The sequence below is a fragment of the Mesoplodon bidens genome, assembly GCF_964165515.1.
Source record: "Mesoplodon bidens genome assembly, chromosome: 19".
In the NCBI taxonomy this organism is placed as follows: Eukaryota; Metazoa; Chordata; class Mammalia; order Artiodactyla; family Ziphiidae; genus Mesoplodon; species Mesoplodon bidens.
Genome location: NC_138179.1, coordinates 46392255 through 46407663, shown reverse-complemented (window position 1 = coordinate 46407663; position 15409 = coordinate 46392255). Strand labels below are relative to the sequence as shown.

Sequence of the window (15409 nt, the reverse complement as noted above, 5' to 3'; positions counted from 1 at the left end):
CAATGACCCCACTGTGCCCCTGGAGCCGTCGGGAGCTTGCACGTGAGGTGGTGAAGGCTCAGGGCTCTCCAGGCCACTCACCGGTACACAATGGTGCCCTCGGCTCCGTGGCCCAGGACGTCCTTCGGACAGAATGAGATTTTCCCAACCATCACCATGCTGGTTTCCTCATCTGGGACAGAACAGAGAAAAGGACACACACAACCTAAACAACCTTGAGGCTAGAGTGGCTACAAGCTTCCTGAGCTCAGACTGAGGGATGAGGATTCAGAGGTTTTAGGCCCCTGGGGCCCTGGAGAGCAGGAGCTGCTGGGCCCCCTCCCCAGTCATGCCCAGGGCCGCCTCCTCGCCTGCCCCTGCCCTCTGTTCCAGCTTTTACTTTCATTACTGTGAGGACAGAAGCCTGAAGACAGGGCTTCTCTACAGATCCACCCAAAGGTCTGCACCGGAAACATGCGGGTAGTGCCGGGGGACGCGTGAAATGGAGAGACCGGTAGCAGAGTGTCCAGCCTGAGACTCAGGACTCTGAGGTCTCCTGCACTGGTTCTACATCAATCCCCTCAGACTATCGGCCCTGACCGCCGGCCTGAGCCCACCTCCCGGATGAAAGCAGATCAACAGCTGCACCTTTACACGTGGCCACTGGCCGGCCTCAGGGATGCTCTCGAACCAGAGGGCCAGCGCACCTCTGATCAGCAGCGACTCTCAGCCCTTTGTGCAGCAAGATGGAGGGAGGGCCGTGGTGGCTCCCTCTGCGGGGGAGAGGCCTCGGATGGGGCAGAAACCCAGCCCCCGGAGGGGGGGGAGGGGGGGTAGAACCTCGGTGAACCCTTGGGAACAGCACTTCATAATCCCGTGGAGACCCCCAGGAAGGGCATGGGGCTTTAGGGTCCTCAGGTCGTGCTCCAGCGAAAGAGAAGGCGGCACCAAAATGGCAACTCGCTTTACCCTCGTCATCCTGGTCCGGGAAGGGGCTGGTGGCAACCTTGGAGGCGGAGCCGCTGGAGTGGAGCGAGTGGTTGGAGACTCTGGGGGACGTGCTGGGGGTGCTGGTGGCCGAGCTCTCCGAGTACTGGCCGCACGAGTCCAGGAGCTCGGCGTCCTGAGCCGCGACATCTCCAGGTGGGTGGAAAGGCAGCTGCTGCTGTTGCAGGAGCTGGATCTTCTCCAGTTCCTTCTGAAACTGCTGGTGCTGGAGCTGCCGCTGCTGACGTCTGCTCTGGGAAGAGAAACCCACACCATGGCCAGTGCAGCCCGGCGCCCAGCGCGAACGCGGGCGGGACGGGGCAGGGTCCTGTGGCGGAGGAAGAGGGGACACTTGAGGTGACCCCACGGGGCCGGGCGAGACCAGTGAGAAGGCCACGGGGGGCACAACGCGGTCAGCGATCGGAGCTCTTCCTGCCGGTTAGACTTCCCAGTACAGCCCATCCCCCAACTGGAGGGGCCCTGCAGGGGCAGCAGGGGAGGGATTCCACTGGAGGGGGAGGGCGGGGCCAGATGGAAGGGGTTCCAGTCAACTCTACAATTCTGGGACTTTTATGAAAGTCTGGGGGACTTCCCTGGCCGTCCAGTGGTTAGGACTCCACGCTGTCACTGCTGAGGGTGTGGGTTCAACCCCTGGTCGGGGAGCTAAGACCCTGCATGCCCCACGGTGCGGCCAAAAAAAAGAAAAATCCACAAAAGTCTGGGAATTGTTGCAAGAGTGAAACCAAACAGGAAGAATGGGTACCAGGTGGCTGAGAGTGTGGTGGACACAGGGAAGACCCAGGCTTGCTGTCTACCATGGCCGTGCACGTGACAGAGGTTGGTGCACAGATCACCAGCAGTGCAGAGGCGGGGACGCCACTGGGGCTCGGGGCCACCTGGCCATCTGCCCATAGCTGCACAGCCAGGATGTGGCAGAGTAGGACTGAAACACAGGGAGCCTGGCCGAGGTCCCACTCCCATTTCATCATGCTGCCTTCCCCACACCCCCCACTCTTCTCATTTAGTCTGTACAATTCATTCCATCATAGTTTGACGTGGCAGCGACCTGTGATTATTAATTACTACCCCTGCATGGGAAGGTGACTGCAGGGATGGGTGTGTAGCCAACACCTCCCTGGGAGTTTTCTAGAGATCTCGCTCTCTTTCTTTCAACTTGGGTTGCAATCCTGGAAATTCCATCTACTAGCTGAGTTACCTTGGGAAAGTTATTTAACTTCCCAGAGTCAAGTTTCTTTATTTGTGGGCAGGGGATAGATAAGAATAAGAACTGGGTGAGGCTAAAAAAAAAAAACCAATGCAGGTGGACACATTGTGACAAATGGGAAGTGCCACAGTGGGCCTGTCATCCTCATTCCTCCACGGGGATGTGAGCTTATGGAGCGCTTGTGTTCTAAGATGGTAAGGTTTCAATGCTCCAAGCATCTTGATGAAAGAATATTTCTCCAGGGAATTCCCTGGCGGTGCAGTGGTTAGGACTCTGTGCTCTCACTGCCGAGGGCCCAGGTTCAATCCCTGGTCGGGGAACTAAGATACTGTTAGCTTTAGCTGTGTGGTGAGGCCAAAAAAAAAAAAAAAAAAAAGAAAGAAAGAATATTCCTCTAGAATATTTTATCCAACCCACAACCTACTCAACTATGTAACTTTAGCCACTTATTTCCAACTAGAAAGTCGAAGGAATAACCATGCCGCCTTTCTCACTCTATCTGATATCTCTAAGAGGCAGGTTTCTTTTTTTTTTTTTTAAGATTTTTAAAATTTTTAATGTGGACCATTTTTAAAGTCTTTATTGAATTTGTAACTATATTGCTTTTGTTTTATGTTTCAGAGTTTTGGCTGTGAGGCATGTGGGATCTTAGCTCTCTGACCATGGATCAAACCCTCAACCCCTGTACTGGAAGGCGAAGTCTTAACCACTGGACTGCCAGGGAAGTCGCTAAACAGACAGTTTTTAAGGGAGGAAAGTTTAATAACAGATTTTCATGTATTATGTGTAGTCTTAAAAAAAGAAAATACAGTTTTTAAAATGATTTGCAAGCAAGGTTTCCAAATCAGTTTTTACAGTCAAACTATAAGATGTAGGTACAAAACTGTCCTTTCCTGAGAAGTGAGTGTCTCTCTAATTACAATGTTTTTGAAGATAAGCCAATATTGACTTTTAAGTGGGAAAAGAAATGTATTTGCTTCTTTGCCGCCTTTGTCTGGACCTCACTAACATCGGGTGATGGGCAAAGGTTCAGAAACACGTGGGAGGGGAAAGGGAAGGAGTGGAGCTTTACCAGGGGGTAGGTGATGATGAAGGCCACCCAGCCAATGAGCAGGAAGGTGCTCAGGATGATGGTGGCCATGTCCTTGAGCATGGAGTCCACGGGGGCCTCGGGCTTGGGGAGGGCATGAGCGAACTTCTCTTCCACATCTGGAGAAACTGTGGTAGGTGCGTTTTCTGAAGTCTGGTCAACCAGGTCGATAACCTTGCATGGGAGAGAGTGGCGACATCACTGCAAAATTTCTAGTCAGATATAAATGAGCCAAACAACAAAGAGAGGCAATGACTATTTACGAGGAATGACTATGCTGTGAAACATGTTGGATTTTTTTTAAAGCCCACCCAAAGACCACAAAACCAGATAATTGTTGCCTTTCTCAAAGCAACTGCCTTGAGAGGCTAGGCACTCTTGCAGTGAGAGTATCATTACTCAAAAACGTTTTTTAGAGAAACACTTTTGAAAGTGCCTTCAGATACTATATTCTTTTGAAAATCCTTATTAAAGGCAAAAACATCCTTTCATGGTAGATTTGATGTTTGGGAGAACTCTGAAATCATAGGTAACAAGTCTGGCGGAAGGTTGGTAGTCAATGTGGTAACAGCATTTCACATTAAAAAGGAAAACCGCACGCGCACACACACACACATGCACGCACACACAGCTATAAAGTAATAAAGCCGCTTTCTTATGTTGCTTGTAAGCTTTCAGTGCAACTCCAAACACAAAATCACGTACTCAAACAGTCCACTATTTTTCAAAGTTTTTAAAAAGCATCAGAACCCTCTGTTAGAGCCCAAAATTAACTCAGATAAAGAGGAGCTTCTGCCGAAGCGCCTCAGAATCTCTAGGACTTCAAGAAAAATGCATTGATTTGTTCTCAAACACCTACTGTTCCAGGTGTGCCATTATCACTTGCCTGGTGAAATTGACACGGCCTCCTTGGCATCCCACACGCTCACAGTTCTCACCCCCCAGACTAACGCAGCACCCTGCCTCCCGGTCCTACAGACCCTCCCACAGGGCGCGGGGGGCCTGTGGCTGGTGGCAGCTGAGGAATGTTTGCTGAGCATGTGACCAGAGACAACACTCATTTAGTTATATTTGCTCACGTGTGTTTGTTTTAAAAAGTTAGTCTTATTACCAGATAAATGCACCTCAGAGTATTTTCATGGACTTTTAAACTACTCTTTGTTCAAAATTAAATGATTAAACAGGAAAACCTCAACTACAGCCATCTCTGGGTGGGTTTTCGGTTACGGGTATTGTTTAGTTTTCTTCTTTAAATTTATGTTTTCTAAGTGTTCAATAACAAATACGCTTGGCTTTAATCAGATCAAAATCAGATCAAGATTTTAGGGCGCCAATGCTATCTCCAACCTGGCTCTCTCCGGAGATGAGGGACAACTCAGCGTACCCTGGAATCTTAAACATCCATGTGATTTTCTTCTCCTTTCTCTCTGGATAAAATCTAAATCTCTAACGTGAATCTGACGCCATCACAGCCCTCACATCAGCCCGCTGCTCCCCTCCTCCTCTGACCCTGCCCACGGCCCCTTCTCAGGCCGGACCCCACGGCAGGGCTGCAGGAGCTGCCAAGCCCGAATGGTCAGACCCCCAGCCCCGCTCCCACAGCCACCCTCCAGCCTCCCCACCTGTTCCGTGCCCCAGAAGGCTGCCCACCTGGGCAAAGCGATGGGCTCCCTGCCCCCAGTTTCCGGCAAGGACACCAGCAGATGAGACAGAGGTGGAGTTCTGTGGGGCTGCCGAGCGTCTCATCTGAAGCTCCAGGCTCCTGGTCTGGGGCCCGATCCACTCCCTCCCCACGCGCTTCAGGCCCAAGTACGCTCAGAGAACCCCAGAACTGCCCACAGTGTGAACGAAAACTCCCCTCGAATCATGCTAGCCTGGCTGGCCGTCTGCCTCCAGCTGAGACCCTGACAGCAGGCTGTCTCCCGGGGCTCAGGAGGGCGGCCTGGGCCAGGGCCTCCCCGCTACTCCACACCCATTCTGTGGGTGCCCTGGGTCCCCGCCAGACCGAGCGGCCAAAGCAGGCCACTTTCAACAGGCCATGCCTGGCTTCAGAAAACCTCAGTCCCCCGACCTGCTCTCTTTGTCAGCTCTTCGCTTGCTGCCCGGCTTGGAATATGGTTCCTCTGTAGCCATGTGATCCCATCCCCTGCCCCCCGTTCCCCACTGGGCATCCTTGGATGCAGTCAGGCTGTCTCCTCAGCCCCAGAGCTGGACATGCAGGGTTAGCCCCACTCCAGGCCTTTACCTCTGCATGCTCCCCTCCAGCGCCCCCTGCCTCTCCCACAGCCTCCCGGAAGCCCCCTTCCTCCCTGTCAGTCCTCAGCACTTTGTTTGCTGTGGATTCCCATGTACCACTCTCCCCTCCTGAGTGGACTGCAGGCTCTAAAGGCAGGACAGGGCTTCCCTGGTGGTGCAGTGGTTAAGAATCCACCTGCCAATGCAGGGGACACAGGTTCAAGCCCTGGTCCGGGAAGATCCCACATGCCACGGAGCAATGAAGCCCGTGTGCCACAATTACTGAGCCTGCGCTCTAGAGCCCGCAAGCCACAACTACTGAAGCCTGTGTGCCTAGAGCCCGTGCTCCAGAACAAGAGAAGCCACCGCAATGAGAAGCCCGCACGCAGCAACTAGAGAAAGCTTGTGCGCAGCAACAAAGACCCAACTCAGCCAAAAATAAATAAATAAATAAATTTATAAAGGCAGGACAAATGCCTTATCCTCCAGCACCTGACACGAGGGGTCACCAATTGACTGTCCACTTCCCCACTCACCTCCTCAAAGCTCTTCTTCTCTGAGTCAGCAGGAATCACATTTTCCCGGTGTTTGGGCAGATTGTTGGGGAATCGCTCCAGCATCTTGGTAGATGCAGACAGCGGGGTCTCGTGGTGTCCTGTGAGAGGAAGCGCAACCTCTAATGAGAACAGTTTCTCCACACGGTGGTCGCACTTGACCCACTAAGCTTAAGCCACCGTCGCTACCCAGTGAGGGGCCCACGATGCACATGCTCACATTTGTAAAGTGAGGGAAAGCGGGAGGTAGTGACAAGAGAAATTCCATCAAGACAGAACTTTTATTCCTCAGTGGCATTAGTGCAGTATTCTGAATCTCACAAGGAGCAAAGAAGTGTCCTTGTCACGAGAGGGATCGGGATGTCCAGGACACGTTCAGAGCGAGGCTCGTGTGGATAATCCCTAATCAAGGCCGTACACTGTGAGGCACTATGAAGCTTCATTAAAAGCTCAAGGAGGGGGCTTCCCTGGTGGCGCAGTGGTTGAGAGTCCACCTGCCAATGCACGGGACACGGGTTCGTGCCCCGGTCTGGGAAGATCCCACATGCCGCGGAGCGGCTGGGCCTGTGAGCCATGGCCGCTGAGCCTGCGCGTCCGGAGCCTGTGCTCTGCAACGGGAGAGGCCACAACACTGAGAGGCCCGCGTACCGCGCAAAAAAAAAAAAAAAAAAAAAAAGCTCAAGGAGGACTTCCCTGGTGGCACACTGGTTGAGAATCCGCCTGCCAATGCAGGGGACACAGGTTCGTGCCCCAGTCCGGGAAGATCCCACATGCCGCGGGGAAACTAAGCCTGTGTGCCACAACTACTGAGCCCACATGCCACAACTACTGAAGCCCATGTGCCTAGAGCCCATGCTCCACAAGAGAAGCCACCACAGTGAGAAACCGGTGCACCGCAACGAAGAGTAGCCCGCACTCGCCGCAACTAGAGAAAGCCCGCATGCAGCAACAAAGACCCAACGCAGCCATAAATAAATAAATAAATAAATATTTAAAAAAAAAAAAAAAAAGCTCAAGGAGTTCTCCCTTCAACGCTGACCCGTCACATCACTCCACTAAGGGTACCAAGTCCCCATCTTGGTGTTTAAATCGCACAGGTGGAGTTCTATTCCCACTACCTAAACACGAGCTTCCCTCCTGGGAAGTGGTGAGTTATTCAGAAGACAGCACGTTTGCTGGATGGATTGGGGATCCCGGGTCCCTGTTTGTTCCTTCACTGTTCCCCACACAACTATTTCAAGGCTGCCTAGCAGTCGTTCATTACACGTTTATTGAGCATGTACTGTGTGCGAGGGACAGAGCTGAATAAAATAAAAGCCACGACATTTGACATGGCTGGATGATCTCTTTAGTTCTGAAGTTAAACGACTCCACACACGGCCCGGAAGAGCCAGTCACTCTCTCAAGCTGGGCTCTCAGCACCCTGACTGCTTTCTTCTCTGTTCTCTCACAGCAATCAGATCTCACCCCAGTTCCAGTCTCACCCTATGATCTGTCCTCTGTTCTCCCAAACCTATCAAAGATCGTATGGTGTGTACTTCCAAGACAAAAACAAACAAGCACTAGTCCGAGCTACGTACATTTCTCATCTGGAGAAAGCCCCTTGAACTCTCTCTCTTTGGGTCAGTTCTCTATCTGTACCGTAACACTGTTCGCTAAGGGAAGCCTAAGTTTGTTCTGAGCCACCACCAAGTTCCCCTTGTCTTCCAAGGAACGCTGAGATGGCGGCATATCCTGAACTGGTGGCCCCGCTTCAGACCTCTGATTTGCACTTGCCGGTGGGGCCCAGGGATCCGACCAGGAGTCTCACCAGGTACCACTGAGGCTCACTAACAAGAGACCGTCTCGCTAAGAGCAATGAGGTGTCCCCTCCACATACCACCTTGCACTGCAGCGCCCGCTGCTCTAAGAGCTCCAAGTCCCACCCCTCGGCAGGGCACCTCCCAACACACTGCGCCAGAAGGGGTTAGCCCGAACCCCCTCTTCGTCCTGTAGTCTTTGTAAGCAGGCCTCCCCCGTAGTGGGGCCTTTAGCAATATCTTGGAGTGCACCCTGAACCGCTGTGCTACAAATGTAATCATGAGCTCCTGAAACACTTCTGTACAAACAGAACCTGGTCTTAGTGATGGATCTATCACCATCCAATTACGTCCAGGCTCCAGAGCGGAAAGCACAGGCCCTGCCCCGAACCTCCTGGATCAGGAGCTCCAGGGGTCATGCGTGTCTGTCTGACGTAGGTCCCAGGTGAAGCTGAGAGCACCCCAGGTTAGGGCCACTGCTCTGGGGTAACCCACAGACCACACCACTCAAGCCTGGAGAACTCGTCTTATTTTCAAGATTAAGGTGAATGTGAGGATATCCTTAATGTCGTCCACAATCACCAAATCAGAGGACATATTTGAACATAAATGAGCATATCCTTTTACCCGTGGCCCTCAGTCTACACAAAATTATCACTCAGTCCCACTACCTTATTTAGAAATGACCAGCTTTGAAGTTTCTCAAAAGGGCTCTCCGAACTGTGGGGTGCATCCCTAATTACTTCTTTATACCTTGTTGGGTTTCTCAGTTTTCTTACTTGGAAAACCTTTCCATTTTAAAAGGATATCATTTCGGGACTTCCCTGGCGAACCAGTGGTTAAGACTCTGCGCTTCCACTGCAGGGGGCACAGGTTCAATTCCTGGCTGGGGAACGAAAGATCCTGCATGCCGCAAGGTGCAGCCAAAATAAATAAATAAATAAATAAAGCAAAAGAGTATCATTTTGCAACTGAGCCATGAAGACTTTTTCTGGATTTTTTTTTGGTCTCACACATTTCCTTAGTTTCCAAATTTTTTTCACTTCTTAACCACTGGTAGACAATGTATCCCTTAACTGCTTGTAAAACTAAGTAGCCCTGTGATTTTAATGGCCTCTGCCCATCACTTCTTTTTTCCCTCCACTTTGGGCCCAATCACCCACACTTTCCGAACTAATTCTGTTCAAAAAGGGTAGAAGTATTTTGTTACCTCCTCTGCCCATTATTTGGTAAAAATAATAACCAGAAGAAAAACAGCTGTAAGGAGTCAGGATGAACAAAGGACAACAAGGCCTGGACGACTACAAAGCAACCGATCGGGGCGCCAGGACATCCAGTTTCCTTCCTCCCTGTGATGCCCAGTTACACACCCCCATCCAGATGCCACCGCCTGGCTGCCTCCTGGCCCTGCGGTCTCCCAGGCAGCTCCACACCCCTTTCCCGGCGCCCCCAGGCCTGACCTCTCTCTGCCCTGGTCCCAGTCAACACGAGCGCCGAGCAATCACCGAGCACCACCGAGCACCACCGCACCGGGAGAGAACGGGGAGGACAACGCTCATTAGCGCCTGTGGGCTCCAGCACCTCCTCGGGGCTGCATCCCCACCTCTCCCCACCTCTGGCGCTGGGAGACGGCAGACCTGGGGAGGGGGCTGTCGCACTGGAAAGGCAAATCCGGTCAAGAAAACTCCGTCCTGCTCTAATTATTTGGGACACTTGCCAGACACACAGCTCCTGTCACCTCTGCCGGCATCGGTCACACTCGCTGCCTTCCGGTGTCATCTCAACTTCTTATCACTGATGGCCCTGGGGTCTCCAACCCCAGGGCCATCAGTGATGGCGGCAGAAATGGAAGAGAAGGAAAAAGGGACCACCCCAGGGGACTTCCCTGCTGGTCCAGTGGCTAAGACTCCACACACCCAATGCAGGGGGCACAGGTTCAATCCCTGGTCGGGGAACTAGATCCCACATGCATGCTGCAACTAAGAGCCCACATGCCACAACTAGGATCCCACGTGCGAAAACTAAGACCCAGCACAGCCAAATAAATAAATAAATATTCTTTTAAAAAAGGGACCACCCCACCCACCCGGGACTTCTGCACCCAAGTCCAGCCTCCGACTCTTCACCACCCTCAATCCCTCCTGGGTCTTCAACCCTTTCCTTCCCCAGCCCCTCCTGCCCACACCCACAGCAACTCCCAAGTGACTTCTTCCACAGAAATTGCCTGTTTTCTTAAACTCTATGTGGATATAACAAGGGTGCTGACCTTGCACGGGGTCACTGTGAGAAATAAGGAAATATTCTAGAATGCTGACTGCCAGCGCCTGGCACGCCCCAGACATTCAATACGTGTCAGGTCACTGCACAAAGTTTACACTATTTAGTACTGGAGTTTTGGAACATTAGACAACTGATTTTTGAGAACTGACTTGGTAACACAGCTAGCCTGTTTATTTTCCTTGGGGGTGAAATATTCCAAGGTCTGAAAGACCAACTTGGACATGAACTGAGCACAGAACTCAGGACCGTTAACTAGCAATGTCAGCTCTTGGCCACCAGGAGGCAGCACAGCGTCACCACGGCCACGAGGAGCCAGCTCTTACCGATGAGCAGCCAGGAGTTGTGCAGGTAGTTGAGCTTGCTCTTCCCTTTGAGCCCAGGGTCGAACTTCAGGTCCGTGCTGGGTGTGATCACACACTCCCCTTTGTCCCCGATGGTGACACCGTCGGTCTGGGGTCCTTCCAGCAAAGGAAGGGTGCTGCCTCGGGGCTGGGAAGACAGACTGGAGTGAGGCTGGGGGCGCCCATGTGGACAGCAGTGTGCCTGCAACTGTCCTAAGCACGTGGTCCTATTGTGGGGCTGGTCAGGAAGGCAGAGCAGGACTCCAAGGCCCCAAGACTGGGCAGGAGCAGCCCCTCCCTCAGAACGTGACAACGCTGCACTGAAAATTCAGGGGACTTCCCTGGTAGTCCAGTGGTTAAGACTCTGAGCTCCCAATGCAGGGGGCTTAGGTCCAATCCCTGGTCAGGGAACTAGATCCCGCATGCTGCAACTAAGACCTGGCACAGCCAAATAAATAAATAAATATTAAAAAAAATAAATACATAAATAAAATAAAATTCCCATATCTTTTATGTATGTATTTATTTTGGCCACACCGCGCAGCACGTAGGATCTTGGTTCCCTGACCAGGGATTGAACCTGTGCCCATTGCAGTGGAAGTGCGGAGTCCTAACCACTGGACCGCCAGGGAAGTCTCTTGGACGTCTTTTTAAACATGGACATCTCTTTAAATGTGGGAACTGGGAAACAGGAAGGGTGTGTGTGGAATTCCAAGAGGCTACTGTGCGAAGCAGATATAAGTGGAGGAGTTACACATGATACAAGTGACCAGGGTGGGAAAGCTCCAGCCACGAGCCCGGTGCTGGCTCGGGCACCGCTGGACCCAGGCAGGCGCTGCCCTGACACGGGAGCAGAGGACTGACTCACTGTGAAGACAGGAGACGCCAACCGAACAATTCAAACGTCATAAGGACCAAAACGGCGGCCGGGACTGTGATGCCTCAGACACTCAGAGACTGAGCGCCTGAGGCAACCTGGCGAGGTCCCAGGAGGCTGGACCGGTCACGAAAGGATGGACAGGATTTGAGGAGGAAAAAAGGAACACGGGAGAGCATCTGAGGTGTGAGGCGCAGCCTGAACAAGGGAACTCTTGGAACTCAGGCAGAGGATGGACGGTGCAGCCCCACAGAGACACTAGCCGTGTGGCAGTGGACGGGTGTCGCGGGGCTGGCCTGAGGGGAGCGTGAACCCCAGCTGGGGAGTCTAGACTTGAACCCGAAAGCCAAGGGGAGTAACCGGGGCTTCCTAGGCTTAGGAGGCTGCTTTAGTCACGTGCATCTCTGCTCATGAGGTACTGACAGAACGTGGTACACGTAGAAATTGTTTCCGAGGATGTTAAGGTCTGTGTCCTGCATCCTCAACTAACAGGATGTTCATAGATAATTCATGCGTTCGTTGCTAAAATGGCACAGGAGTGTTTCGGAAGCTGCATCTATGAGCCCCCCCGCCCCGCACGGTGGACTCACCACAACGGCGACCCCCTCGTGTACCATTGAGGGGGAAGCGTAGAGGCTGGTAGAGTATTTCCCCACATACAGGGTGGGCCTAGGAGACAAACAGATACATGCATTCCACTGTTATTTAATTTCTGGACCCCACAAAAGGGGGCTCTTTGGAGAGGAGAATCACAGCCCCGAATCCCACTCCTAGGAGGAAGCACATTAACCCCCGAGGCTCTCTGGGCCATGGGGGTGTAAAGACAGGGTACTGCCCTGGGAACCAGGAAAGCGGGACTGCAGGCCCCGCTGTCACTGATGCCTTCGAAGCGTGCACAGGCCACCTGCCTGCCAGCCGGGGTTTCCTCATCTGCAAATGGCGGGGCTGCGCTAGCTCACCCCCGCGACAGCCTGAGGAAAGGACCACGAGCAATGATCACCCGGGAGAGACTGGAGGCTTGTAACCATGGCACAGCCTCCAAGACGGCCTGACCAGGGTGCTTTGACAACTGAGCTGCCACCAGAATCCGCACTGTAGTGTCTTGTGGTTCCTAAAGATTCTAGAGGTTTTACAGAAGCCCTGAGAGAGTCAACTGCTCTTATCCAGGGGATGCACAGGAAATCCCAAACCCGGCGAGACTTCCAGTGGGTCCCTGTCAGGGGCATCGAGGAGGGGAGGGGATCCGGCTTTGCCCGTGGTCGTCATCAGCGTGACAACGCAAGGTTGCACATCCAGACCCTGCTGGTTACTATCAACAGCCAGTCTGGGATGGGTCACCTGCTAAATTCTCTAAACCTCTCTCAACAAACCACCTTACGTTTGAACGGTGCCGTAAATTCAGAGAACATTTTACACTCACCCGCTCTCCTCCACGGCTTGGCAAAATGGGAAACTGAGGCTCAGCAAGGCTAAGTGACCGAGTTACAGGCTAGTCACAGGTGGGGATGGAGAACACAAGCCTGCTGAGTCTTAGACACACACACCCTAACACTTTTGTCTTGATTTTTAAAGCAAATACAACTTACAGTAAAATTTTAGAAAATAACAGAAAGTTAAAAAATAAATACATCTCTCATATTCCCACCACCTGAGATAGATCCAGACTGTACTACAGTTAGACAAGGCAGTCTCTTTCCTATTCCCACCCATAATTTTAATTTATTTAATATCTGAGAATCTGAAGCATCCAGGGGTGTCCAGTTCTTAGATTCAGAGGTTTCAGAACAAACGGCTTCAGGGACGCCGGCCCCGAGCCCTGGTCCTCAGGTCATGATACGGCACACTGCTGCTACAGCACCAGAACACCAGGGCCACAGCCGCCCCCTTTTGCCCTGAGTCCCCGACTCACATCAGCTTGCCCTTGGCCTCCGTCTCCTTGGGGAACGGGTACTTCCACTTGGTGATGCGCCCCACCTCGCCCGACATGAAAGTCAGGTAGCGCAGGGTCTCCACGGCGACGTTGATGTGCATCACCTTCCGCAGACCCTCCCGCTGCCAGATGTAAAAAGCCACCACGGGGGAAGCATAGTTCTGGATCCACAGGACGTCCCCAGATTCACTGTCCACGGTCACCACCAGCCCGTCGCCGTTGGACACAAAGTGGGACATTTCTGTACGGATCAGATAAACACAGCGTGTCGAGTCTCAGCCAGCTTGCGACCACATCCTCTGTTCCCCTGGCAAGCTGCAGCCACTCAGCTAGAGGAAACGAGCCTTCTGGAGTGTCCTCAGATCGCCTCCGGACAACTCCGCTGGCCTCCAGCAAACTCTCTCAGGCCCTACGATAGCAAGACACTGAGAGCTGCCGGGTTTATAAATATAAGACAGGGTCGGGCTTCCCTGGTGGCGCAGTGGTTGAGAGTCCGCCTGCCGATGCAGGGGACGCGGGTTCGTGCCCTGGTCCGGGAAGATCCCACATGCCGCGGAGCGGCTGGGCCCGTGAGCCATGGCCGCTGAGCCTGCGCGTCCAGAGCCTGTGCTCCGCAATGGGAGAGGCCACAACAGTGAGAGGCCCGCGTACCGCAAAAAAAAAAAAAAAAAAAAAAAAAGACAGGGTCACTCTCTCACGTGGTAATGTTCTTTCTTCACTTGGTAATAGCATTCGATTCAATTAGTGGGATTCAACTGCTGAGGAGAAACGAAGCAATGGAGAGCCTATGAATCTGGCATTTGACAGCAATCATTTCAAACTACCGAGCAAGCTGAAAGTCAGGGCTGACACTGCCAATGCCCACATGTGACCGCAGAGGAGGTCTGTCAGACTTTCGGGTACCGGTGTTAAGATGGGAAAACTGGCTTTTATGTCACAAGCTGATGTTTAATTCTGCTTCTGCTTCCCATGGGCTTGTAGTTACTTCCTTCTGTGACACAGAGGGACTCAACAAAGTGTGCCCTCCCTCCTCTCGGGCTAAACTCGCCACCATTTTACCTGGGTTCCCTCCACACTTCTCGCCCAGGCCCCTGCCTTCAACACTGACTACTGAAGTATTTACTACGAGTCCATGGGAAGTCCAGAGCCTGGTGACCAAGAGTGGCTCAAAAGGAAATGCAGCTTTCTGGAGCCCTCGTTTCCTCACAGGTCACAAACATCCGCCCGACCTCACCAAGCCACCGAGGTGCAGGGGGAACTTACTATATTCCCCATCGTCCTCGGGCAGCGCAGCCGCGTAGTCGAAGTAGGTGGCGTTCCACCGGAGCTCGCGGGTTTTGGTGTCGTACATGGTGATGGTGTACTCTGGGGAACACACACCAGCCTGTTACCTGGAGGGGCCACGGCACCTGCGGAGGTGCTGACCTCATCTAAATTATAACAGACGAACCCTCCCTAAAAGGTGTGTAAGAAAACCCAGGCCATCCATGTGGAGAGAGACAGGCCACGTGGAGGAAGACTGGAGTCCCAGGCACAGGAGCGAACCTGGCCGACAGCATGTGGAGCACAGGCCGCCCACGCTGTGCCCTTGAACTCAAGACTCACAGGATCATGAGCGATGTCTCGGTGTTGTTTTAAGCCACTTAAGTTTTCAGGTGGTTTATTATACAGTATAGCAATAGACAGCTGAGATTAGAAATTGTTACCCAGATGTGGGATGGTGCCATAACAAAAACCTATAAAGTGTGGCACTGACTTTGGGACCGGGTGGCAGATGGAGGCTAGAAGAACAGTAAGGAAACTGCTGCTGGAAGCTGAAAACGACGACCCAGGTTAGGTAGTGGTGACACAATTAGTAGGACTACTTCTTGCAGTAACTTGGAAAACAGAAAGAAAGTACCTAATAAACTTGTCGATCTGTCTAAGGAGATTTCCAGGCGGAATGCAGAACATGCCAAATGGTTTCTCTTAACTGCGTATGGTATGACGCAAGGCAGATAAGCTAAAGAAGAAACGATTCAGTTTTCAAGCTGAATCTAGAGGAACTATAGAGGGTCCAGGACTGATGCTCTAGCTGGAAAAGATTCTCAATGTAAAAAATGGCCTTAGGGC

The 15409-nt window shown here is 52.5% G+C and overlaps 1 protein-coding gene across 5 annotated transcripts in view; it reads right to left on the bottom strand.

Annotated features, from left to right (window-relative positions):
• Nucleotides 1-15409, bottom strand: part of ERN1 (endoplasmic reticulum to nucleus signaling 1) — an 85619-nt gene that overhangs the window by 13710 nt on the left and 56500 nt on the right. For 4 of the 5 annotated variants that reach the window (XM_081219741.1, XM_081219743.1, XM_081219742.1 and 1 more), the window contains exons 7-14: nt 14561-14662; nt 13277-13538; nt 11958-12036; nt 10473-10638; nt 6053-6171; nt 3264-3455; nt 949-1219; nt 82-172 (exon numbers count right to left, since the gene is read on the bottom strand). In XM_081219741.1, the coding sequence (XP_081075867.1) occupies nt 82-172; nt 949-1219; nt 3264-3455; nt 6053-6171; nt 10473-10638; nt 11958-12036; nt 13277-13538; nt 14561-14662 (1282 nt within the window). The other variant, XM_081219745.1, reaches the window with a different exon arrangement.